This window comes from Tursiops truncatus, chromosome 4 (genome assembly GCF_011762595.2).
Source record: "Tursiops truncatus isolate mTurTru1 chromosome 4, mTurTru1.mat.Y, whole genome shotgun sequence".
NCBI classification, from domain to species: Eukaryota; Metazoa; Chordata; class Mammalia; order Artiodactyla; family Delphinidae; genus Tursiops; species Tursiops truncatus.
In genome coordinates, this window is record NC_047037.1 from 68,835,689 (window position 1) to 68,861,424 (window position 25,736).

General features: G+C 40.5%; 2 protein-coding genes across 5 annotated transcripts in view; one reads left to right on the top strand and one right to left on the bottom strand.

Annotated features, from left to right (window-relative positions):
- Window positions 1-25,342, top strand: PLAAT1 (phospholipase A and acyltransferase 1). 4 transcript variants are annotated; one of them, XM_073804033.1, is made up of 7 exons: window positions 411-586; window positions 1,154-1,282; window positions 3,988-4,188; window positions 6,567-6,700; window positions 7,190-7,328; window positions 11,325-11,593; window positions 21,696-25,342. In XM_073804033.1, exons 4-7 carry the CDS (start codon window positions 6,638-6,640, stop codon window positions 21,795-21,797), a joined length of 573 nt encoding a protein of 190 aa, XP_073660134.1. In that variant the 5' UTR covers window positions 411-586; window positions 1,154-1,282; window positions 3,988-4,188; window positions 6,567-6,637; the 3' UTR covers window positions 21,798-25,342. The 4 variants fall into 4 exon arrangements, with proteins under 4 accessions (XP_073660133.1, XP_073660135.1, XP_019777875.2 ...); XM_073804032.1 differs by lacking the exons at window positions 411-586; window positions 3,988-4,188 and adding an exon at window positions 1-84; XM_019922316.2 differs by lacking the exon at window positions 3,988-4,188 and having other exon boundaries at window positions 409-586.
- The window catches only part of ATP13A5 (ATPase 13A5), a 101,774-nt gene continuing 101,375 nt past the window's right edge, over window positions 25,338-25,736 (bottom strand). Inside the window, 1 exon segment of the mRNA XM_033855208.2 lies at window positions 25,338-25,736. Coding sequence (XP_033711099.1) covers window positions 25,563-25,736 — 174 coding nt within the window. The 3' untranslated portion in view covers window positions 25,338-25,562.

Genomic DNA, 25,736 nt, shown 5'->3' on the forward strand with positions numbered 1-25,736 from the left:
GGGACAGGGCAGGGCAAGTGGGGAGGGCAATGGCCTGTCCGAGGGAGTCGTGTCTTTAGGGAAGGCCCCATCGGACGGAGCCAGGTAAATTTCCCATTGGGAGAAACTGGTGCCTGGACATCTAGGGCCCTAGGCACCCTCCCTTCCTCCTTTCCGCCCTCCTCCCACTTCTGAAGTTGATCTTAGGCTGGAGGGGGGGGTGACAGGGAGGAGTCCAAAGTGGGTGGGGTCCACGTGTGTCCCCAAAGTCCCCAAAGGCGCCGGAACTGGCTCCCGGGTACACATTTTGTAGGTATGTGTGGTGGGAAGCAGGGAGGTTTTTTAAGGCCACTCCCTCCTCCCACCTTAGCTTAGACTGAGAGGCTTTCTTGGGGCACAGGGACCAGGATCCTTTCTGCTGCCTCCGAGGAATTTGTGTAGAGTGAGGAGGGGCGCGCTCCTAGTGGACGCAATGTGTATTCGAGCTCACGAACATTTCTGGGCTCAACAAGACAATTTAACGGTACAGCCGCCGCGTCTAGACCAGCCCTTGGTACCGGGAAAATTTGACGCAGGAACGTCCCAGTGGCGGGGCAGGGTGTCCTCGGTTAGTTACCGCGCTGGGGCTGCGCTTCGGCGGCTGGGTTTGTGTGTGTGTCTGTGCGAGCGGAGAGCAGGTGTGGCGTCGGTACTCCCAGGGGTGCGGAGGGGACGGAGGCGGGCGGGCGGGCGGAGGGTCCCCAGGCGGTGGCGCAGCCCGGCCCGGGCGGCAGGAGCAGCGAGCGTGCGCTGCACCGTCGGAGCGCCGGGGCCTTTCCGCGCGGCGGGGTGGTGTTGGCGCCGGAGGCCGGCCTTGGCTACCGGCAGTACGCCGCTGCCGCCGTGCCCTCCCCCGGGCGCAGATAGAGTGGACCCCCGGCCGGTAGCTGGAGGGGCAGCAGCGGCGTGGCCGGCGCGACCCCAGGACCCTCGCCGCTGCCACCTGTGGGGAGAATAACCCAGGCTTCAGAGTGAGGTGTACTGGGGAGGGGGAGGGAGGACCTCTAGGACCCCGACAGCCTTGCTGAACTGGCTCTCAGACGAGAGAGCCCCAGGGACCAGTAGAGAGCTTCTCATTTAACCTATGTCCCTCCTCCCCCCTAGCCCCCCCCCCCCATTTTTCTTTTCTTGCAAGTGGGAGAACAGAGTCCATGGGGAAAGAGAGACTCGCTTTCCCGTGTGACACAGCTATCAAGTGGCAGAACCAGGACTGGACCTCGTCTTGCTTACTAAGGCCTTGTATCCACCGTCTTCACTGAAATGAGTATGAATAATAAGTATTTATTATTATAATATATTAGGTTTTGGAACTATGAATGGTGATATCACTGTGGCATTCAGGACTATTAATGTAATTTGTGTGCTGGAAAAGCCCAGCCGCTCTGGCCTCCCTGGGCTCGGGATCCTAGTTCCTTCATTTATTAAACATTCCCTGGGCAGTTACTTGTGACAGCCACTCTGCAGCAAACTGCAGGTGTAGAGATAAACAGGAACCAGCCCTCCACGTGGAGCAGAAGAGAAAATTCCCCAGACATCAGTAACTCACGCAGGTGTAGCAAACGCAATGGGCGTTAGAGAGATAAAGGAGTAGTGGTAGCTCGGAAGGAGATGTCACTTGTGGCTGAGAGGAGGTGGACCTTGGGGAGGAGGTGACATCTGATCTGGATCCTTAAAAGTGGGTCATTTGGAAATGGGCAGCGCATTCCAGGTAGAAGTTTCGGTACTAGCAACATAACTCCAGGTGAGAGTGAGGAATAATGGTTTGGTTTGCCTAGAATGTAGGGATGCATAAGGAGTCCAAGATTACAGAGGGAGCGAGATTCAGAGTCGACAGGGGGATCCACGGAGGGATTCCAAGCTAGGAATGAGGGGGCAATGGCTGATGGTTCATTTGGCTGGGAGTTGGAACCCTCAGCTGTAGGGAGAGGATGTGGGAGCAAGGATACTGGCAGCTCTGAGGGTCTGTGAATTAGCCGTTCTGGGAGCCTAGGGCTATGGATGAAAAATGCAGCTTTAGTGGGAAATGGTCCAGACTGAATTGGGAGACTGTTGGACTGTAGGGACAGCCCGTGCTTATGTTTCAGACCGCCAATAGCATCCTCGGGAGTAGTTTGTGAAAAAGTGCTCTCAGTATTCTTGTAACACAGGTGGCCCCAGGGACACAAGCAGCAGTTAATCAGCCTGTCCCTATCTGTGCAGGGGGGCCGTTATTTCTTCTGATGCATCCCGGGGGGCCAACAAGGAGCTATAAACAAGGAAGCTTGTTTTGGCATGAAACAGGAAGTTTCTTGTACAAAGATTACAGACACTCTTTATTGTAAACTAGTCAAACAATTCTGTGCAGATGAACTGTTAAAATGAAGTACTTTTACCTTAAAGGTGACACACAAAGATTTCAGCAGAGGACTTAAAAATGTATCTTTAATTCGTTCTGTATTATCATGTTCGTGAAGCACTACATAACACACTTGCACTTGAATGGAATGGGTAGATGTCCATGTAAATCAAATTACCCAAGCAGACAGGTTTTAGCCATTTCCCTAAGGTATGATGAGTCTGGGAACCTTCTAAAAGCTTCTAGAAGCTTCTCATCTTGACACCTCCCCTGCAGAAGAGCAGGGGTTCCCCAAGGCTCCACTTCCTATTACTCACTGGTTCCACATATGAATGTTTAAAAACTTCCTGTGTTGTCTTATGAAATATACATTCTGTATGCTTTTGCAGCTTCTCTATCTAATGAATATTTGAGAAGGTGGAAAAGATGAAATATCGTTTAGTAGCAATTCCTTTGGCTAGTGATGTTAATCAGTGGAGTAAGGAAGGAGCATGCAGTCTGGAACAAGCAGACAGACCTGGGATTGAATTCTAGTTCTGTCAGTTACTACCTGTGTGACTTTTAGTTCTGATACTTAATTCATCTGAGTCTCAGTTTCCTCGTCTCTAAAAAGGTGATTGTAATCATCAGCTCACAACTGTTGTCCAGTCTCACAGCGTGCAAGAAGGGCTGCAGAAAGGTCAGCAAGGGAGGAGGTATAGTGCACACGGGGACAAGCATTTAAGGATGAGGAGCCTGACCTTGGATGCAGGCTAGTCTGAGTCTAGATGTGCGTTCTGCCCTTTCCCACTGTGTAACTTTGGATGAGTCTCTGAACTGCTCTGAACGTCAGGTTCCTCATACTTAAAATGGGGGAAATAATTATATCTACTTTGTGCTGTTGATTTGAGGATTGCACAGTTTCTGGGAAATAGAATGAGATGAACACTAGAGGTGAAAGGGACCTCGGAAGGCCTCCTCACCTTACCAGCGCCTCCCCCCCGCCCCATGGAAATCTTATTTTTATCAACTGTGACTGTGTTTAAACATTCCCAGTGACAGAGACTGATATCTGTACAAGGTGCTCCATTCCATTGTTGGATCACTTTCAATAAAAGAGAAATTCTCCCCGTATACAGCTAAAAGTTGCCTCATTGTAACTTCCCCATATTGGTCTTCTTCTATGCTCTGCGGGGGGGAAAAATACATTGATCTTTTTTTTTTTTCATTAAAGATTTTTATTTTGAGCTAATTGTAGATTCACATGCAGTTGTAAGAAATAATACAGAGAGATCCCTTGTACCTTTGCCAGGTTTTCCCCAGTGGTAACATCTTGCAACACCACACTGCAGTATCACAAACAGGTTATTGACATGGACCACATGGAGAGGCAGAGCATTCCACCCTCTCTAGCATCTTTCATATGTTGCCTTTTTATAGCCACACCCACTTCCTTCTTACCACTTCCTTAACCCCTGGCAACCATTATTAGTTCTCTGTTTCTATAATTAGGTCATGTCAAAATGTTGTATAGATGGAATCATATATATAACATGTCATGTCACTGGCTTTTTTCACTCAGCACAGTTCTCTAGAGATTCATCCTTGGTTGTGTTGTTGCATTTATTAATAGTTTGTTCTTTTTTACTCCTTAGGAGTAGTGTTCCATGGTATGGGTGTACCACAAATTGTTTACTGTTCACCCATGGAAGGTCATCTGGGTTGTTTCCAGTTTTGGCCTATGATGCTATAAACATTCGTGTACAGGTTTTTGTGCAAATATAAGTCTTTAATGCCTCCAGTCTCTGGGATAAACGCCTAGGAGTGCAATTGCTGGACCATATTTTAGTTACAAGGTAAGTTTTTAAAGGAATTTCCAGACTACTTTGAGTGACTGCAACATTTTATATTATCAACAGCCGGTGAATGAGTGATCCAGTGACTCCACATTCTTGCCAGCATTTTCTCTGGTCACAATTTTTTAATTTAGCTACTGTGATAGGTATGTAGTGCTATCATGGTTTTAATCTAAATATCCCTAATAGCCACTGATGTTTAACATGGCTTGACATCTGCGACTCTTCTTTGATGAAAGGTGTCATTGTGTCCTTTGCTCAAGTTCTAATTGTATTCTTTGCTTCTTAATTGTTAAGTCTTGAGAGTTCTTTGTATGTTGCTGCTATTGGTCCTTTCTTGGATATGTAGTTTTCAAAAATTTTCTCCTGCTCTGTAGCTTGTCTTTTTGTCCTTTTAATAGGGTCTTTTGTGCTGCAAAAGTTTTGAATTTTGAGGACATCCAATTTGTCAGTTTTTCCTTTTACGAATAATACTTTTGGTGTCAAGTCTAAGAACTCTTCGTTTACCCTAAATCCTGAGGATTTTCTCCTATGTATTTTTCCCTCTATGTTTTATAATTTTATATTTTACATTTAAGTCCCAAAGTGACAGAACTAGCATGGAGAAGACCTGAAACAAGAACTCATGTCTCTCACACCTAGGGTAGTTATTTTTCCCTCCGTATTTTATAATACAAGTGTTTCAGGGAGTATTTTAAAAAGGTTGGCATTCGCTAATATCACTTTTTAGCTGTAAAATGTGATAATAACATAATAAACTCAAATCATGGTAGATTTTTAAAACATGAATTAGGGTTAATTGAATAGTGCACTTGAAAAAAACCGTTACACTACAAAGTACTTTCTGTTCAAATGGTGGTTATTATTGTAAGCTTGGCTAGGTCTCTGAATGCTAACAGGCAGCTGTGTGTGCTTGCTGATTCCTTTTCATGGGAAATGTGTTTGTTTATATCATAGTATAGTATCTATTTTTCCTTTTAGTGCCCATGTGGCCAAATTGTGAACTGCCATATTAATAAGACTCAAACATATTTGAGAGGGTGGTTAGACTTAATAGTTTCCATAAAGTTGTTTTAATAGTTATTTTTCAACAGATGGACAGTTTGCATTTGGCCTCATTTCTGTGACAGTATGATGATTGAAGTTTTCAACAGATGGCATACAAATACTTGGGAAAACACCCTCCCAATATTAATTGTTGTAAAAAAGACTTTTAGTGTGCCAGGAAAATGATAGTCTGTATCCCCAAGCTCTTTGCCTATGCTATTATAATTATAATTTAGATGATTTGGAAGTTTCCCTTTCTGGCACTTGGGTTTATTTTGTAAATGAGTATATGTATCTACATTAGAGTGAGAGATGCAGAGGAATACTCTGTTGTCAATTAGATATCCAACATGGTTATAACATGAAATCTCCTTTTTATTATCAATGAATGTACATAACTTCCTCTTACTGAATCCTTCTACTTGGATGCTGTACATAGAAAATGTAATGTTCCATAAAAATCAACCATCAGAGACTTATATGTTCTTTCTGAAAAGTACTGACTTAAAAGGAAAAAAATTCACCAAACTGTGAATTTTCAGACATACCCATCAATATGATGAACTTCCCAACCTTCCAAGTTGTCCCACCTTGCACTGTTTTGGGAATCAGAAATGAGGAATCAGACAGTAAGTGGGGCAGTTGGGGAGTGGTGGAAATCTGTGAGAGTGTTTGTGGTTGTCACAATGACAAAGGGTGTTTACTGATATTTAGTGGGTGTGTTATCGAACCTGGATTTGGGTCCCCTTGCCTGACATGCAGCAAAGCCAACCTGTTGACACTGGGTTGTGGTGAAGGAAAGTACAGCATTTATTGCAGGGTGCCAAGCAAGAAGAATGGGCAGCTCATGCTCAAAAGTTCTGAACTCCCCAATGACTTTCAGGGAAGGGTTTTTAAAGGCAAGGTGAGGGAGGGGCCACAGGGTGTGTGATCAGCTTGTGCTCAATTCTCGGCTTGGTTGGCATCAAGGTGAAGTTTCAAGCATCATTAATCTTCTGGTTTCAACCAGTCTGTGTCTATGTGCTTGAAGTCGTAGTTTTCACCTGATGGGGTTCTGCTTCCTATAAAAACAACTTAGGAATGTGTGTCAGATATTTATCTATATATTTCAGGGAACTGGAAGTTTGGTGACTCTGCTATCTGGCTGATTTATAGTCTAAATTGTTACCAGTTTCCCCACCCAGCAGCTATTCTTTTTTTCTACTTCTTCACCTTTCCTAATCATTAACTCTTGAGCCAGCCTTTTAAGACTCAGGGGAAGCCTGGAAGACTAAAGCAAAAGCCTTTTTTCTTCAAAAGACAGGGACACGGGGACTTGTATATGGTTTCAGGTGGAGGCCAGTGTGCCTGGGTCTGCACAGCACAGTTCAGCACAAGGAAGAAAGGTCCTGTGTCCTACAGTATGCCTGAATATCTGACTGGACACTCATCTGAGCCTGGAGCTTGTGTCCGCTTAAATCACAGAGTAAGTTTTGCAGGATAAAGTATACTTTTGCACAGAATGTTCGTGAACACCCAGACCTCTTTTTGATTTTACTAAGTCACTATATGAAAGATCACTATATGATCTTCTGCTTCTGAATCCTGACTTTTTTCATGCTAAGTGCTTTATTATATTTTTTGTGTAGTCATGAACTGAACATTTACATAGTAAAACAGATATTATCATGAAATGCTTATTATAATAAAGGAGCCTTGGGGTTAATCAGTATGAGAAGCATTGCTATAGAAAATTAAGCAATAGTAGAGAAATTCTTTCTCCACTTGTCCATGTGTGCACACATAATTCCGTGTAGGAATCATTGAAAGAAAAGGACAGTGGTGTGAATCTAAGTATTTAATAAGGAATGCAATCCCAATAAATTCTGTATTGCCATGTTTCTATAGAAGCCTTGAACTGATTTTCTTTTGCCAAGTCATATCAGCTAGATCTTCTTTGTGTCTGTCGTTGCAGGTGGCGTTTAATGATTGCTTTAGTTTGAACTATCCTGGCAACCCTCAGCCAGGTGATTTGATTGAAGTGTTTCGTCCTGGCTATCAACACTGGGCACTGTACTTGGGTGATGGGTATGTTATCAACATAGCACCTCTAGGTAAGGTTTGTTTCCAGAAGCTCCTGGGAGCTTTTTAGTTTTCTTGTTACAAGAAGGAATCATGAAAAAATCATAAAATAAAACAGACTAGAAATAAAATGTAGAAAGTAGATAAATCCAACTGATGTAGGTTTACAGAAGGACCTTCTAAGACTAAAGTGGCATTGAAGAAATCACAAAAGCCAATTAATATTAAAATTTTAAACCTCTGGATTAAAAAAACACAGTTAAAAAGTAAATAATCAGCTGGGGAAAATATTTGCCACAAACATGACAAGAGTCACAATGTCTTTATATATAATACAAATAGATGATTTCAATTCATTCAACATCTATTTATAGATTTTCCAGTATGTGCCAAAGGCTATTCTAAATGCTAGGGATACATAAGCCAGTCCCTACACAGTGGAGCTTACATTCTAGTGGAGAGAGAGAGGGAGACAGAGACAGAGAGAGAGGGAGAGAGGGAGAGAGGGAGAGAGCAAGCCTGAGAGAGGGAGCATGAACAAAATACAGAAAGTAATGTTAGATTAGAGATAAGTGATAACGGAGAAAATCATAGAAGCAGGATAGGAAGTGCTGGGGAGTTGTGGCTGCTGCAGTTTTAAATTAGCTTGTCAGGAAAATCTCACGAGAAAGTAACATTTGAGACATAACTTGAAAGAGGTGAAGAAACCCAGCACGTGACATTTGGGGAAAGAGTTCCTTAAGCTGAGGGAACAGCAGCGAACACCCAAATCCCAACAAACAAATGGGTAAAAGATTGTGAACAGTCTGTAGAAGACTGTTTTTAAAGGTTTCAGCTTTTCAGTCATCTAGGAATTATAAAATAAAATGACAGATTTTATGCCTCTCACATTAGCAAAATTTAAAAAAATGATAATCTGTTGATAAAGGTATAATGAAATGAACACAAGGATACTGTTGACAGAAATATAAGTTGATAAAATTGTTCGCAAAAACAATTTAACAATATGTGCTAAGAGTCTTAAAGGAGTTCATACGCTCTGACCCTGTAATTTTACCTCTATGAATCTATTCTTGGGAAATACTTTTAGAGATACTAATTTAATATTTGCGTATGAGAATGTTCACTTCTATCTCATTTATAATGGTTTAAAAAACAGAATGGATCAATGGCTAGCAAGGGAATGGTTAAGTGAATTATGATTTAGCCACAAGATATTAGGTATCTGTGTTTGGCAGAATTTTTTTTTTTTTTTTTTTGCGGTACGCGGACCTCTCACTGTTGTGGCCTCTCCCGTTGCGGAGCACAAGCTCCGGACTCGCAGGCTCAGCGGCCATGGCTCACAGGCCCAGCCTCTCCGTGGCATGTGGGATCTTCCCGGACCGGGGCACGAACCTGTGTCCCCTGCATCGGCAGGCGGACTCTCAACCACTGCGCCACCAGGGAAGGCCTGGCAGAATTTTTTAGTTGCAAGTAACATAAATTCAAATTCACTTAAACAAAACGGCAAATTCATTGCTTCAGTGAAGGAAACTACAGAAAGAGTAGAGATGGTGCTGGCCTCAGGGATGCCCAGATCTAGGGGATTGAACACTATCAAAATTCTCCATCCCACATCTGCATTCTTTTTCTGTATATTGTCTTCATTATCCCAGGCTATGTCTAAGAAGCTGAGCTGATGACCATAAGCATTCTTAGGCTCTCATCCTTACAGGCTTGTGACCCACAGGAGAGAGTTACTTCCTGCCCATTGCAGTTAGAAAAATCATGGAGTCGGGCTTCCCTGGTGGCGCAGTGGTTGAGAGTCCGCCTGCCGATGCAGGGGACACGGGTTCGTGCCCCGGTCTGGGAAGATCCCACATGCCGTGGAGCGGCTGGGCCTGTGAGCCATGGCCGCTGAGCCTGCGCGTCTGGAGCCTGTGCACCGCAGCGGGAGAGGCCACAACAGTGAGAGGCCCGTGTACTGCAAAAAAAAAAAAAAAAAAGAAAAATCATGGAGAATGACTCTAATTGTCTGGTGTGGGTCCCATGTGTGCAGGAATAGGATAGTATGACTTGCCTAGAAAGAGTCTTTTCCAGAAAGGAAGAAGCAGTGGTAAGATGGGGTGCTCAGTAGACTAAAACAATAATACTTTAACAGCTAAAAATCATTTCTGGACATCTTTAATTGCATGAAAGATGATCTTGTATGATAGCTATTGGAAAATTCCAGATTAAAGTGCATTGTGTAATATGGTACCTGGTTTGCAAAGAAATCATATATACACACATACATGTTAATGCAAACATATACACACACGTATACAAGTGATAATAAAAGACAGTAAAAATACATCAAAATAATAACAATAGTTATTTCTGAGTGGCAGGATAATAGGTGGTTTATATTTATTTATGTGTTTATGCTGTATTTTTCTGTATTTTCTACAGGTTTAGAAATGAGCACAAATTATTAAGAAAAAATGTATGCAAATAACAAATTGCTTAGAATAATTTTTCCTCAAGATACCTTTATAAAGAAGTGTTTATAGGCCTAAGTCTTACTATCTTGAGAGCTTCTGAGAACTGTTAATGAAGTGATTTTTGCAAGATTTTGAGCTATTTGCCTCTTGTTCTAGAATATTGGAAGTGGAAATGGCAAATAAAATGACATTTACGATATAGAGCCACTCATTCTGTAGAGTCTAATAATTAACGCTAAGCAATTCTTTACATTATCTCTGCAGTTTTCACATTTGGAAAATAATATGAGGTTTCTGTGCTGTTTTCTTTTTTCCCACCTTAAGCTCCATCTTAGTGTGGTTCAAGCACTGACCTTTGATCCTGTAGACTGAAGTTAAATTCCTGTTTCTGTTAACTACTTGTGGGATGTTCCACAAGCCAGTTTATCTCTCCAGGCTTTGATTTTCTCATCGGTAAATTGATTACATCAAACTAGTCAAAAAAAAAAATTGAATAATTCTAACTAGGATATATGTGTCCTATGAACTTGTAATGTGTAAGAACTTTTAACATGTAAGATAATTAACTGGAAATGCTGCTCCAATGAAAAGGATTTTGGAGGAGAGAAAAAAAGAGGAGTGGAAAAAAATGTTTGCTTTTAGTCATAACTGAAAGGAAAAGTGTCATAAGACGGGTTATACAGAGACCCTTCATCTCATGGTTTACTTGAACAATGGCCAAGCATAGCAGTCTCGGGCAGATGGAGAGGGCCTAGGGCCTGGTGTTAAAGCTGAACGCTAAGGAATCAGATGCCTCAGGTGCTGACCACGGCACGCCAGGACACAGAGGTTTCAGGCAGTCTAGACCAATGCTTACGAATAGAGGCAGTAAGATGGAGTGGTAGGGCATGGGGAATTGTGACAGGTGGATTGGGCACAGCTAGGGGCCACATAGAGTGGACAGTGCCTACTACATTAGGTTTAGTTTTAGGACTTAGTTTCTTGGCTAAAGGAACTAGCAAAACAAAGGCAGGGCCCCAGCCTGATCCCAACTGACCCCTGAGAAGACTGGGGTCCCCTGCAGGTTTCAAAGTGAAGCCTAATTAAAAGAACAAGTGTAAAAACAGAGCTGGGTGTAAGGAGAGCTGCTTAGATACAGGACAAGAGCACTAATCGTAATGCACTACTGCTAAGCCCAATGGTATTAGTTTGGAAGGGTTCAAATGCTGAAAAATAGACTGCGTCATAGAAAAAGGGGGCAATGATCTTATCTGTACTTTGTTGGAAACATATGCCAAGATCCCTAATAATAATCAATTGATAGGGAACTTATTCCTCAAAAATAGGTAGAGTTTTCCCACCCAATTTGTTCTATAAATTTTCAAAAAGATAGGTAGATATAGATTTTCAAAAAGTTTTCTTATATTCTCACTCATATAGTATTGAACAGATGTTAGTGATAAATTAGAGAATGAGGGTTTACTATTAGTAAGATTAAATGGTTTCTGGTTTGAGGATAAGTTAGGATGGCAGTGGAGTTCACTGGGCTGGGTCGCTATATCTTGCTAACCAGAATTCTCCTTATAGACGATGGCATTTCTGCATCGTTTACAAGCGCCAAGTCTGTATTCAGCAGAAAGGCCCTGGTGAAGATGCAGCTTTTGAAGGATGTTGTGGGAAATGACACATACAGAATAAACAATAAATACGATGGAACATACCCACCACTCCCCGTGGAAGAAGTCATGCAGCGGTCAGAGTTTGTTGCTGGACAGGAGGTGGAGTATGACTTACTTGTCAACAACTGTGAGCATTTTGTGACTTTGCTCCGCTATGGAGAAGGAGTTTCAGAGCAGGTGAGTTTTCTCTAGGAGAAATGGAAGTTTTCTACATTGGGAAAATAATAGCTACTGACTATGATCAAGTTTTCAGGCCTCAAACAAATGGAAAAGAACAAGAAAATATGAGAACACTGAAGGACAAAGGAGGGAATCGAGTTGCCCAAGGTCATGCAGCAATTTCATGACCACACTGAGACTAGAACATTCGTATCATGAATTTAGGTTAGACGGGACTTGAAGCAGTCAAGACCATAGCTTTCTGTCATTCTTATTGCCCTCTGTCCTTCAGTTTTTTTTCCCATTACCCCACCATACAGCAATTTAATCAGTAACTTTATATACTGAAAAAAATATGCTGAAAAGAATGCTGACATTTTTGAGTGGGAATTCATTTGCCGAAAACATAGATGGTAATAGTGAGATTCTTCTCCATTAGCTGAAAGAGGCTAACTGATGCCATAGCTTGGTGGCTTTGTAGATGTCTTCTGTTTCCTTGCGATGCTAGTTTCAAATAAATGTTGTGCTTTTGAGGAGATCCTTTGATTCATTGAGCTTTTGGAGGATTTTCAGTGAATTAATTGACTTTTAAAAAAATTATTTATTTATTGTTTGGTTGTGCCGGGTCTTAGTTGCAGCAAGCAGGCTCCTTAGTTGTGGCTCCAGGGCTCCTTAGTTGTGGCATGCGAACTCTTAGTTGCAGTATGCATGTGGGATCTAGTTCCCTGATCAGGGATTGAACCAGGGCCCCCTGCATTGGGAGCTCGGAGTCCTATCCACTGTGCCACCAGGGGGACTTCCCCCACCAGAGGAAGTAGCTTATAGTTTTGTTATTTACCATCACTATTCGGTAGTATGTTAGATTCCTCACTAAAAGCATGCCCTTTCCCTACCTATCTTCCCACCAATCCAATTCCATCATTGATGTTTTAACCTAAAGATTTATTAAAGTGGTGTGAGAAAATGAATATGTAAAGGCTTTCAGTATCTTTAAATGGTGGATCTGTTATATAAATGTCTATTCTGAGGAATGAAGTTACAATTCTGCTCACGAAAGCTTGGGAAAATGGGAGATGGAACATAATGAAAGGATACATTTTTTTTTATTAAGAAGTAATTTGATTGGAAATTCATTTTTATTAGGAAGTGCATTGCCATAATGAATGTTCTATTCACATGTAGCAATAAATTGCTTCTGATCCAAAACACAGAGGACGTGCACACAAGTTTCAGCTCACCTTTGCATTGAAAAGTAGTGGTATGGCTAAGAAATAAAGTTTGTTAATGACAAAATTGTCCACTGCACTCAATCAGTATTTTTTTTTTAATGTGGCTAAATCAAAAGGAATTAAAGCCATCTTTTTGCTTTGACTCTCACTTGTAATCTATCATCTTTCCACCTTTCATACCCAGGTCAAGACCCATGAAAAAGTAACCATTTTTTTAACAACTAATAGAACTGTTCTTTAGCAGGTTCTGATGAAGATGGTGTAGTGACAGCCTTAAGGACACACCTAAGCTTTGGAATTCTGCTGATCTGAGCTAGAGCCCCATCTTCACCACTTCATAGCTGGATGACTTTGGACACATTGTTTATCAGTTTCCTAATCTATAAAGCGAGGTTGTTTTATAGATTGTAAGAGATTTTTAAAGTCTCTTAGCATACTCCGTTACATATTATTCATCCCAATAAAAAGTGTACTTTCATAGACTACTTTTAATTTCAGTATTTTAGCAATTTTATAGATCTTTGTTGACACTCTTTAGTAAAATTCTCTGATCTAAGAAACTACAGCACTCGAATTGTTATTTTTATTTCTATCACTAATTAATAGTGTTAGTACTAATAATAACTAATATTAGATTTGTTTTCCAGGGTCCCTTTAAGGCTTAGGGGTCTTGAGCATAGAACAGTATCCTTGGGAAATGGCTGTGTATTTCCCCCAATTTAAAAAACTATAAATACATAAAAAGGTTAGGAAGGTGGAAGGATTGTGGCCGCATCTTTTTCTTCTTTGTACTTTTCTGTATTTTTTAAAAAATTAATGGACTTTACTTTTTAGAGTAGTTTTAAATTCACAGCAAAATTGAGCTGAAAGTATAGAGAGTTCCCGCATACTCCCCCTCCCACACACATAAATGTATCCTTCCCCACTGTCAACATCCTACAGCAGTGTGGTATATTTGTTACAAAAGATGAACCAACATTGGTACATCCTTATCAACCAGAGTCCATAGTGAAGGAAACCAGAATATGCCACCCGCAAATATGTCACTTTGGCATAAGGATTATTTTGAGCAGTTGAGAGACAACTGAGTAGAAGCGGTTGCAAGAAAAGCTCTCTGCTCTCCCCCTATTTGCCTAAAAGCAGGACATAAATTTTCAAAGGTGTTCCTCCTCCCCACTCTACCAGGAAGGACAAAAGTTAATCATCAGGGACAACCAGTGGTTAATGTAAGACCCTTATCAGCCTAGAGAGGGCACTAGAGGTATCTACATAGCAAACTACATACAAGCCTCTGTTTACCATTAGTTTCCTGTATGTTTACCTTCCCACAGACTGTTGCCCTTGGAAGGCGAACCACTTTCCTGTGTCCTGTCATTTCTCCACAAATTTATTGTTCTTTGTGGAAGATGCTATATAAGCCTAAGCCGGAATTCTTTGTGTCTTATTTTATTTATTTATTTTTATACAGCAGGTTCTTAGTTATGTATTTCATACATATTAGTGTATATATGTCAATCCCAATCTCCCAATTCATCCCACCACCACCACGCCCTGCCACTTTCCCCGCTTGGTGTCCATACGTTTGTTCTCTACATCTGTGTCTCTATTTCTGCATTGCAAACCAGTTCATCTGTACCATTTTTCTAGATTCCACATATATGTGTTCATATACGATATTTGTTTTTCTCTTTCTGACTTACTTCACTCTGTATGACAGTCTCTAGGTCCATCCACATCTCTACAAATGACCCAGTTTCGTTCCTTTTTATGGCTAATATTCCACTGCATATATGTACCACATCTTCTTTATCCGTTTGTCTGTCAGTGGGCATTTAGGTTGATTTCATGACCTGGCTGTTGTAAATAGTGCTGCAAGGAACATTGGGGTGCATGTGTCTTTTTGAATTATGGTTTTCTCTGGGTATATGCCCAGTAGTGGGATTGCTGGGTCATGTGGTAATTCTATTTTTAGTTTTTTAGGGAACCTGCATACCACCCTCCAAAGTAGCTGTATCAATTTACATTCCCACCAACAGTGCAAGAGGGTTCCCTTTTCTCCACACCCTCTCTAGCATTTGTTGTTTGTAGATTTTCTGATGATGCCCATTCTAACCAGTGTGAGGTGATACCTCATTGTAGTTTTTTTTTTTTTTCGGTACGAGGGCCTCTCACTGTTGCGGCCTCTCCTGTTGCAGAGCACAGGCTCTGGACGTGCAGGCTCAGTGGCCATGGCCCACGGGGCCAGCCGCTCTGTGGCATGTGGGATCCTCCTGGACCGGGGCATGAACCCGTGTCCCCTGCATCGGCAGGCAGACTCTCAACCACTGCGCCACCAGGGAAGCCCCTCATTGTAGTTTTGATTTGCATGTCTCTAATAACCAGTAATGTTGAGCAGCTTTTCATGTGCCTCTTGGCCATCTGTATGTCTTTTTTGGAGAAATGTCTGTTTAGATCTTCTGCCCATTTTTGATTGGGTTGTTTGTTTTTTTAATATTGGGCTGCATGAACTGTTTATATATTTCGGAGATTAATCCTTTGTCCGTTGATTCGTTTGCAAATATTTTCTCCCATTCTGAGGGTTATCTTTTCGTCTTGTTTACAGTTTCCTTGCTGTGCAAAAGCTTTTAAGTTTCATTAGCTCCCATTTGTTTATTTTTGTTTTTATTTCCATCTCTCCAGGAGGTGGGTCAAAAAGGATCTTGCTGTGATTTATGTCAAAGAGTATTCTTCCTAGGTTTTCCTGTAAGAGTTTTATAGTGTCCGGTCTTACATTTAGGTCTCTAATCCATTTTGAGTTTATTTTTGTGTATGGTGTTAGGGAGTGTTTTAATTTCATTCTTTTACATGTAGCTGTCCAGTTTTCCCAGCGCCACTTATTGAAGAGGCTGTCTTTTCTCCATTGTATATCCTTGCCTCCTTTGTCATAGATTAGTTGACCATAGGTGCGTGGGTTTATCTGTGGGCTTTCTATCCTTTTCCATTGATCTATATTTGTGTTTTTGTGCCAGTACCATATTGTCTTGATTACTGTAGCTTTGTAGTGTAGGCTGAAGTCAGGGAGTCTGATTCCTCCAGCTCCGTTTTTTTCCCGCAAGATTGCTTTGGCTATTCGGGGTCTTTTGTGTCTCCATACAAATTTTAAGATTTTTTGTTCTAGTTCTGTAAAAAATGCCATTGGTAATTTGATAGGGATTGCATTGAATCTGTAGATTGCTTTGGGTAGTATAGTCATTTTCACAATACTGATTCTTCCAATCCAAGAACATGGTATATCTCTCCATCTGTCTGTGTCATCTTTTTTTTTTTTAATTTTTAATTTTATTTATTTATTTATTTTTGGCTGTGTTGGATCTTTGTTTCTGTGCATGGGCTTTCTCTAGTTGCGGCGAGAGGGGGCCACTCTTCATCGTGGTCACGGGCCTCTCACTGTCGCGGCCTCTCTTGTTGCAGAGCACAAGCTCCAGACGCGCAGGGTCAGTAGTTGTGGCTCATGGGCCTAGTTGCTCTGCGGCATGTGGGATCTTCCCAGACCAGGGCTCGAACCCGTGTCCCCTGCATTGGCAGGCAGATTCTCAACCACTGCGCCACCAGGGAAGCCCCTGTTTGTGTCATCTTTGATTTCTTTCATCACTGTCTTATAGTTTTCTGAGTACAGGTCTTTTACCTCCTTAGATAGGTTTATTCCTAGTTATTTTATTCTTTTTGTTGCAATGGTGAAGGGGATTGTTTCCTTAATTTCTTTTTCTGATCTTTTGTTGTTAGTGTATAGGAATGCAAGAGATTTCTGTGCATTAATTTTGTATCCTGCTACTTTACCAAATTCATTGATTAGCTCTAGTAGTTTTCTGGTGGCATCTTTAGGATTCTCTATGTATGGTATCATGCCATCTGCAAACAGTGATGATTTTACTTCTTTTCCAATTTGTATTCCTTTTATTTCTTTTCTTCTCTGATTGCCATGGCTAGGACTTCCAAAACTATGTTGAATAATAGTGGCGAGAATGGACATCCTTGTCTTTTCCTGATCTTAGAGGAAATGCTTTCAGTTTTTTACCATTGAGAATGATGTTTGCTGTGGGTTTGTCATATATGGCCTTTATTATGTTGAGGTAGGTTCCCTCTTTGCTCACTTTCTGGAGAGTTTTTATCATAAATGGGTATTGAATTTTGTCGAAAGCTTTTTCTGCATCTATTGAGATGATCATATGGTTTTTCTCCTTCAATTTGTTAATGTGGTGTATCACACTGATTGATTTGGGTATACTGAAGAATCCTTGCATCCCTGGGATAAATCCCACTTGATCGTGGTGTATGCTCCTTTTAATGTGCTGTTGGAATCTGTTTGCTAGTATTTTGTTGGGGATTTTTGCATCTATATTCATCAGTGATATTGGTCTGTAATTTTCTTTTTTTGCATTATCTTTGTCTGGTTTTGGTATCAGGGTGATGGTGGCCTTGTAGAATGAGTTTGGGAGTGTTCCTTCCTCTGCAGTTTTTTGGAAAAGTTTGAGAAAGATAGTTGTTAGCTCTTCTCTAAATGTTTGATAGAATTCGCCTGTGAAGCCATCTGGTCCTGGACTTTTGTTTGTTGGAAGATTTTTAATCACAGTTTCAATTTCAGTGCTGTGATTGGTCTGTTCATATTTTCTATTTCTTCCTGATTCAGTCTTGGCAGTTGTGCATTTCTAAGAATGTGTCCATTTCTTCTAGGTTGCCCATTTTATTAGCATAATGTTGCTTGTAGTAGTCTCTTAGGATGCTTTGTATTTCTGTGGTGTCCATTGTACCTTCCCCTTTTTCATTTCTAATTTTATTGATTTGAGTCCTCTTCCTCTTTTTCTTGATGAGTCTGGCTAAAGATTTACAATTTTGTTTATCTTCTCAAAAAACCAGCTTTTAGTTTTATTGATCTTTGCTATTGTTTTCTTTGTTTCTATTTCATTTATTTCTGCTCTGATCTTTATGATTCCTTTCCTTTTACTAATGCTGTGTTTTGTTTATTCTCTCTCTTTGAGTTACTCTTCCCTGAATTTCTCCCATGAGTATATGAGATATGCATTTTAATAAACTTCTGTTTGCTTTCCTCTTATTACAGAGCCTCAGCTGAGAACTTGTTATGGGTAAAGGAAAAAATTTTCTTCCCCTAAAATAGTTAACATAAGGGTTCACTCTTTATGTTGTAAATTCTGTTGGTTTTGACAACTGTGTAATGTCATCCTGTATACTCTGCTTAATCATTCCCTCTTTCTCTAAATCTCTGGCAACCACTGATTTTTTTTTTTACTGCCCTGTAGTTTATCTTTCCCAGAATGTCATATAGTTGAAATCATACTAAGCAATATGCACTTAAAATTCTTCCATGTCTTTTCATGGTTTGGTTTCCCATTTCTTTTTATCGCTGAATAATATTCCCTTGTCTGGATGCACCACAGTTTATTTTTCCACTCACCTACTGAAGGACATCTTGGCTGCTTCCCAGTTTTGGTAATTATGAAAAAAAGCTGCTGGAAACATTTGCATATAGGTCTTTTGTGGATGTTAATTTTTGACTCATTTGGATAAACACCAAGTATTATGATTGTTGGATCATACGGTAAGAGTATGTTTAGTTTTGTAAGAAACTGCCCAGCTGTCTTCCAAAGTGGCTGTACCATTTTGAATTCCCATCAGCCATGAACGAGAGCTCCTGTTGCTCCAAATCTTTAGCATTTGGCACTGTCAGCGTTTTGGAGGTTAGCCATTCTGATAGGTACGTGGTTGTATCTCCATTGTTTTAATTTGCAATTCCTTAAATATGTATGATGTTGGACATCTTTTCATGTATTATTTGCTATCTGCATATCACATTTAGTGATGTGTCTCTTGAGATCTTTAGCCCAATTTTAATTGTGTTGCTTGCTTGTTTTCATATTGTTGAGTTTTAAGAGTTCTTAGCGTATTTTGGAAAACTATCTTTTATCAAATATGCCTTTCACCAATGTTTTCTTCCAGCCTGTGGCTTGTCTTTTCCTTATTTTTACAAATTCCTAAAATCAACATTTCTCACTGTTCGAGTCTAAACAAGTTATTAAAATGTGTCTATCTTTGTGGAAGATAGCAGCACCCTTGAATGGGCCTGGACAAGCTGACACTACACGCTGACTGTGTTTCTTTGCTTAGCACTGCAGCCTTAGAGTCTTGGGGGAAGAGGGATTTTGATAACCCCTACAGTTATCTGTGACCCAGCTAAACTGATGTCTGGACCCAGCTGCTTCAGTTATAGCTAACATTTCATTGAGCATGTATATATAGATCCTCAGAATGGGTTGTTTACCATGCCCCCCCCCCCACCCCGAAAGCCCTATAAAGGATGAAGTGTGCCGGATAGGATTTGGTGATCTTATAATCCTAAATCAGCCATGAAGTAAAAGCTCTTGTTCATGCTGTTTCACCACAAAAATCCTGGGATTTTATAATCTTGCAGGTTAGATCCCATTACACATAACTCTAAGGGATTGTCCAAATTACATGTGCTTTTTCCATTTAGAATGCAACTTGAAAAAAATAAATGTTTGGGATTTGGGAAACTGCATGCTGGAAGTGGCTTTATTACAATTGTATCTTGCCTGTGCAATCTCAGGGGATTTTGAGTTAGTATTAAGTTGTCTGTCCCCTCCCCAGGTCTCTTAGATTTATGGGATTTCTCTCACATGTTATGTTTCTAGTGGCTGAAAGATACCCAATGAGTTAGGACTGCATCTAGCTGGGGCCACCCCACCCACAGGATCCTGCCATTTTCCCAGGGCTGTCCTCTGCTGCCATTTGATATCTCTGTTTAAAGACACCAATTGCACCTTCCTGTTTTTGCATTGCCTGCCATATTTTCCTGTATCAGCCCTCCTTGGAATCTAGCATCTGCCTGGAATTGCATGAGGTTTGGGCTTGGTTTATAATCCTTACTCCCTGTCTGATTATTGATTCTGCCCCTCTTTGGAATTTTGTCTGGTATCTTATATCTCCCAGCCCTTTTTTGCTCCCCATGAGCTATGTGGGTAGCTCTATGCTATAGTGAATTCTGACTCTCTCCTGGGAAGCAACTTAGGTAGCAACTAATTAAAAATTACAGATAAAAGAAATAACCAACTAACCAAATACATTAAATTAGAATTGTAAACTAAAATAGGATTTTTCAGTTGTTTGCCAGTGTCGTTCTCTTTGGCAACTGGGGATGGTAACAGAGCAGGGAGTTATAATTATAGGCCTCGTCCCTACAGACCACAGGATGATGTAATGAAGTGAATACTCTTGCCATTGTGCTTCTGTCCTGGCTAGAACCCATGCTGCCTGTTCCCCATAGGGAACCCACAGTTAGGGAGGGAACATTATGTGGCATATGGGGGTGGCAGGCTCCGTGGTGGAGGGCTGTGGGTTAGACAGAGGGCATGCTCCAGTGTGAGCTGGGTCACACTTTCCAGCACTGGGGCTGGTCTCCAGAGTAATTTAGGAAAAATGTTTTGCTTTATTTGAAAGCCCGATTCTTAACTCCCAGAGAATAACTGTCGTTTTCAGAATACCTGATGACTCTGAAGTATCTGAATGTGACCTTTGGGTCATAAAATTGCACTGCAGATGGAAGGCGATATTAGTTGAGTGCCATGAAACCATGAATATTCATCAGTTCCATCCTCATGATGATGATTAATACCCTTAAAGATATAAATGTCTGAGCTCCTTTATGGACAATTGAGCTTGAGAGTGGTTTATTTTTGTTTATCTACATGAGAAATTACTTTTTGACATGATAGTTATCATCAGTATTGACTTCTCTTGAAGTTTGTTTATCAGAATAGAAAGTGTATCTACCAAATAAGAGCCTATAGGTATTGAGCTCAAGTCACATCCCTGAATTATTTTCCTAACAGACATGAAGTCAAGGAGCACACACACACACACACACACACACATATACGGGTCCATCCAAATGCTGTCATCTTTTTAATAGACTTCTTGAATGAGTGCTCCCACTTTCTTATCATGTCTACACCCCTCAACCAATACACACACACACACACACACACACACACACACACACACACACACACACAGGATATTCACCTTGATACAGAATCAACCAAACCAGTATGTGTTTAGGGCGTAGGGGTTTCATAGGGGGAGAACACATGGTTCAAGACTAAACTGTATCTAAACATCCTGGTGGTACGACCTCCCTCGGGCAAATCACTTTTAACTTCTCAAGTTTTACAAAACAGGAGTAATGCTACCTCCCAGGGGTACTATGACAATTATTAGTACCCCTGGGTGGCATAATGAGTTTGTAAACTCTCAGAAGCTATAAAAATATGAGGAATCTCGGGCTTCCCTGGTGGCGCAGTGGTTGAGAATCTGCCTGCTAATGCAGGGGACACGGGTTCGAGCCCTGGTCTGGGAGAATCCCACATGCCGCGGAGCAACTAGGCCCGTGAGCCACAACTACTGAGCCTGCGCGTCTGGAGCCTGTGCTCCGCAACAAGAGAGGCCGCGATACTGAGAGGCCCGTGCACCGCGCTGAAGAGTGGCCCCCGCTTGCCACAACTAGAGAAAGCCCACACACAGAAACGAAGACCCAACACAGCAAAAATAAAATAATTAATAAACTCCTACTCCCAACATCTTCTTAAAAAAAAAAAATGAGGGATCTCTACCTATGTGTATTTCTATCTTTGTCATAATTATAATAATTATAAATTTATTTCATCTGCATGCAGAATTTTAATTTTGCATTGAGTTTTGAATTCATCCATTGTACATTAAAATGGGTCTTCAGTTTAGGAAACAAGCTAAAGCTGGGGTTTAGGACACTGAGATGCTTTTAGAATAAGATGTGTTTTTGTTTGTTTCCTGTTTCCTTATAGGCCAACCGAGCAATAAGTACCATTGGGTTTGTGGCAGCTGCCGCTGGTGCCTTCTCTTTCCTTGGCTTGTTTCCAAAAAGACTAAGAGCAAAATACTATTAATTTACTGAAGAGATATTGGAGCTGAAGGAATTTGTGAGGAGGAAAAGAAACTTGGGATGAATACTTATTTTCAATGTATCATTATTGTTCCAAATTCCAATGATGGATGGCAGGCTCTTTAATAAATTGTTTACTGGTATTGTCTCATCACTGAGCCATGGAAAGTTTTCTCCCTACTAGCATAGATTTCCTGTGGCAGCTTGAGTAAGAAGCAGTAGCCTTTTGAGTGAGCCAGCAGAGGATCTTAATATCACATCATCATTTATCTTCTATAAATATTGTTTTCCTTTCCCCTGAGGGTAACTATTTTGTATTTGCCAGAGGGATAAAGAACCTTTTATATGTGATTTTGAAAAAAAATGTTAAGAGCCCCCAATTTTGGGGTTGACATCAAAATTCATATTCCTTTTCTGGTGAGAAAAGAATTTTGGAAATTCAGCATGTGGTTAGGCAGCTTGAAGAACTTTTGATTAATAAACCATTTGAGGCTGGACACCCATCTCCTTGCTCCTGTGTAGATGGGGGCAGGGGGTGAATGGGAGAAGGAACTCTCGGCTCCAGTGTTTCGGATCCAGTGATTTCCCTGGAAGCGACTTATTTGTAAGGAATATGTGAGAAGCTGGAGTGGGCTGTTACTCCTACAAAGCTCCATCATTCCCTTTGGATTTTGAAGTATTTCAAGAGTTTGACCCTCTTAACCTTAGCAAGAGATCATTAAATGTAGGTTTAAGGTGCCATATTTAGAAAACAATATCCTGTGTTACTTTTCAAGGCTTTTACTATGTCAAGGAGTGTCATGATTTTACCCTTGCATTTTATTGATTATGTGTTGAACGAAACACACTACTTTTTAATACCTTTCCAGTGGAATTCTTATCGGCAGCAGGTGGGGAGAAGTGGATGCAGGTCTCTATACCCTGGGATTATATCAGATATTAAACGACACTGCCAGCTAATGACATCCTTATTGTGCCATCATTAAAAGTATGGCATTAAATAAAGGAAAAGTTTAAGTAAATTTAGGGGGTTCGGGGTGGAATGAGGGAACCAGGAATATGGTAGATAAAGTAACTAAACAGATGACTCAGTGAAATTCTTGGACCTGTTAAACTGATTTAGATTTTACTCCCAGGCCAGAAATACTTTACAATCTAATTGCAGGGTTAAGAATACTGATAACAGAAGGGGTCACGTGCTACCATCAGGGCAAGTAGAGACCCTGTCTCTCTTCCTGTTCCCTGACTAATCCCTTCCCTTTCTTATGGCACCATTTCTGTCTGCAGATAAACCCTCTTCCTGCAGATAAACTCTCTTCCTCCCTGTTCTTCTGGGAGGTGTGTCTCCTACCTGACAGCATGATCCAAAATTATCCCTGCATTTTTATTCTAAATTCAGTTTCGTATCCCTTTTATGTCCTACTCTCAATAGTAAAATTATAAAAGAAAAAAAAAAGGCTCTTTCCTAGTATTGTCTAATCAGGGTGAGATTGGCAGCAGCTTAATGTGTTCTGTCTCCCTGGGTGTGCTTACTTTTTAATAAAGATAACTGCAGAGGACAAATCTTAGCCCTGAACAGGAGACTGGGGTGTGGTGAAATTTCCACACTGGCCTATGGGTGAGGGAATAGAATTGGCAACACAGAGGACATCCTGAGGATCCTCAGGTCAAACTCTTCTAGAGGACTCTGAACATGTCCACTCCAGAAGGCAGTCCTAGCAGTACTGAATAATACTGAAAAGTCACAAGTGTGCTTTTAAATGAAATTCATGGATTCATTTTTCACAGGTAGTGTTCAAGTCTCTAGCAGTTTTCAGCCTTAGAGATAAGCTCACAAAGTTAGCCATCAGTCTTCTCAAAAAGTGGCCACTCTTGGTGATGGGTCGTTTAAGGCTGTCTGGTTTGCTTTTCCTATAGGTGATCATTTGATTATGTGGCCATGTTCATTGTGCTTTCGTCAAACATTTTCCCCAAGACTACTTAACCTTTCTCTGAGTGTATTTTTAATGAAGTCTAGTGTAGAGTCCAACTTTATCATGTCCAGTCCCCACCTTCAAAAAAGATGTGTGAAATAAAGATCATCGCCTATCGGATACCTGATTGGTTGTTGAAAACCTGAGTGGTGGGAGGCTGTACATTTGTTGAAAAAAGATTTAAAAAAAAATCTTTTTATGCTATCTACATGTCATAGTGTATCAATTGAATCTTCTCGTTCTAAAGGTCAAATTACTAAATACAGATATTTCAGCTCAAGGAACCTGAATTGCCGTGTTTTAGGTTGACATGTATTTCTTAATCATAAGCTAAATTAGACACATTTAAAAATTGTCACTCTCCAAGAGCTGCACATCCAAGAAAAGATTAAAAATAAAATAAAATATTAAATGTTTGTTTGAATAGGAATTTGCATTTATGCTGCTGGTTTGTGTAAAAAGCATATAATACTATTTACAGCAACGAGTTACTGAAATTTGAAAACATTTTTTCAATCCTAAAGATTTCAGAATTGTAAAGACATGATTGAATCCATGCATCACAGCATTAGGCACGTAATGGGCACTCTTAGAATGGGACTGGTTAACTAATTGCCTATGACCCATTAAAGATCCGTTTAATTAGCAAAATTAGATTTATGCTTACAAGGAAATCCTAGTAGGGAATTTAAAATGTTCACTAGGAATAAATATCCTTTCAAGGTCACAGTGAGGTTGATATATGTTAAAGGTAATAAAGTGCAGAATATATTTGTAAAGCATGTACCTGTTCTTGTGGTCCTTAATGCGCATCTGATAATTGATTTAGATTATGAAAAGATGAAATGGAACTTAAGTCATTTAGCATCCTGAGAATTGTCATGCTGTAGATACAAACATAATGGGTCCCTTCCCTAGGATTGCTTCTTTTAAGATGAGCAATGCTGGGTCTGGGCCAACTTTTGGAGTTAGAACTTGAGATTTTCCTGTCAGTAATAAAAAGCAAATAAAGGTGCCATGCTTCTTTGAGTGAAAAGTACATTTTAATAGTTTATTTCATTACCTTTGTGATCTACTCTGGACCTTCTAACTCACAGGCCCCAAAACAATATACTTAGGGAGATGCCAACATCGGTGGAGTTTGCTTAGATGTTAGCTGTGCCCAAGCCAAGATTATAGGCAGTTATCAGACACCTCCATCATTCTCCACTTCCACACTTACCACAGTTAGAGCTGAATTTTCTGAAGTAAATTTCAATTCTTGTTTCTCTATTAAAACCATATAAAGAAGCAAAACGAGGGATTCTGTGACCTTGGGAAAAGATATATGCATAAATGTTCTTTGCAAGTGAATATAACGTTAAGTAAACATGTGACAATTTATTGAGAGAAGATTTTTTTTTCAGATTCCTTTATTTCCATAGATGAAAGTAAAAATATGTTGATGAAACTTTCAAAGATCAAACTGTCCTTCATCTTTCCTTTCTGCTATTGATGTTCATACTATTAATTTTACTACCATGAAAAGTTGTGCATTTTAACCAGGATAATGCTATGCATTGTGAATAAAGTTTGTTAGAAAAAAACCGATACTCTAGGAAATGCATTATTTTTCTCAATGGTAGAGGATACAGTCAAAATAAACATATTTAAGGGCCTTTGTTGCAAGGCCCAATACACTGAGAAGTGCACTTTGAATCTTCAGACGGAGAAAGAAAAGATAAGGGTAGACTATCATCACCTCTCTACAGTGTTTTAGTTTCTGGGTAAAAGAGGGATTCTGTTAACAATTCTGATTACAATCTGGTCCAAAAATGTTGCTCTGTGGTTTGGCCTCCCAATTAGAGTTTTTCTTTTGGAATCTGTTCAGAGCTTTCATAGCCTTGGTTGATGTAGAATCCATTTGTGCCATCGCCTGAATAATCTGTCCTGTTTGTGGGAGGCCAGGTTGAGTCTTCTGCCAGTTTTTT

Excerpts from the sequence above, each read along its gene's own strand:
- PLAAT1 (XM_073804032.1), top strand. Across the intron at positions 7,329-11,324 it reads TATCAACATAGCACCTCTAG|ACGATGGCATTTCTGCATCG; the intron begins GTAAGGTTTGTT and ends TTCTCCTTATAG. Across the intron at positions 11,594-21,695 it reads GAGAAGGAGTTTCAGAGCAG|GCCAACCGAGCAATAAGTAC; the intron begins GTGAGTTTTCTC and ends GTTTCCTTATAG.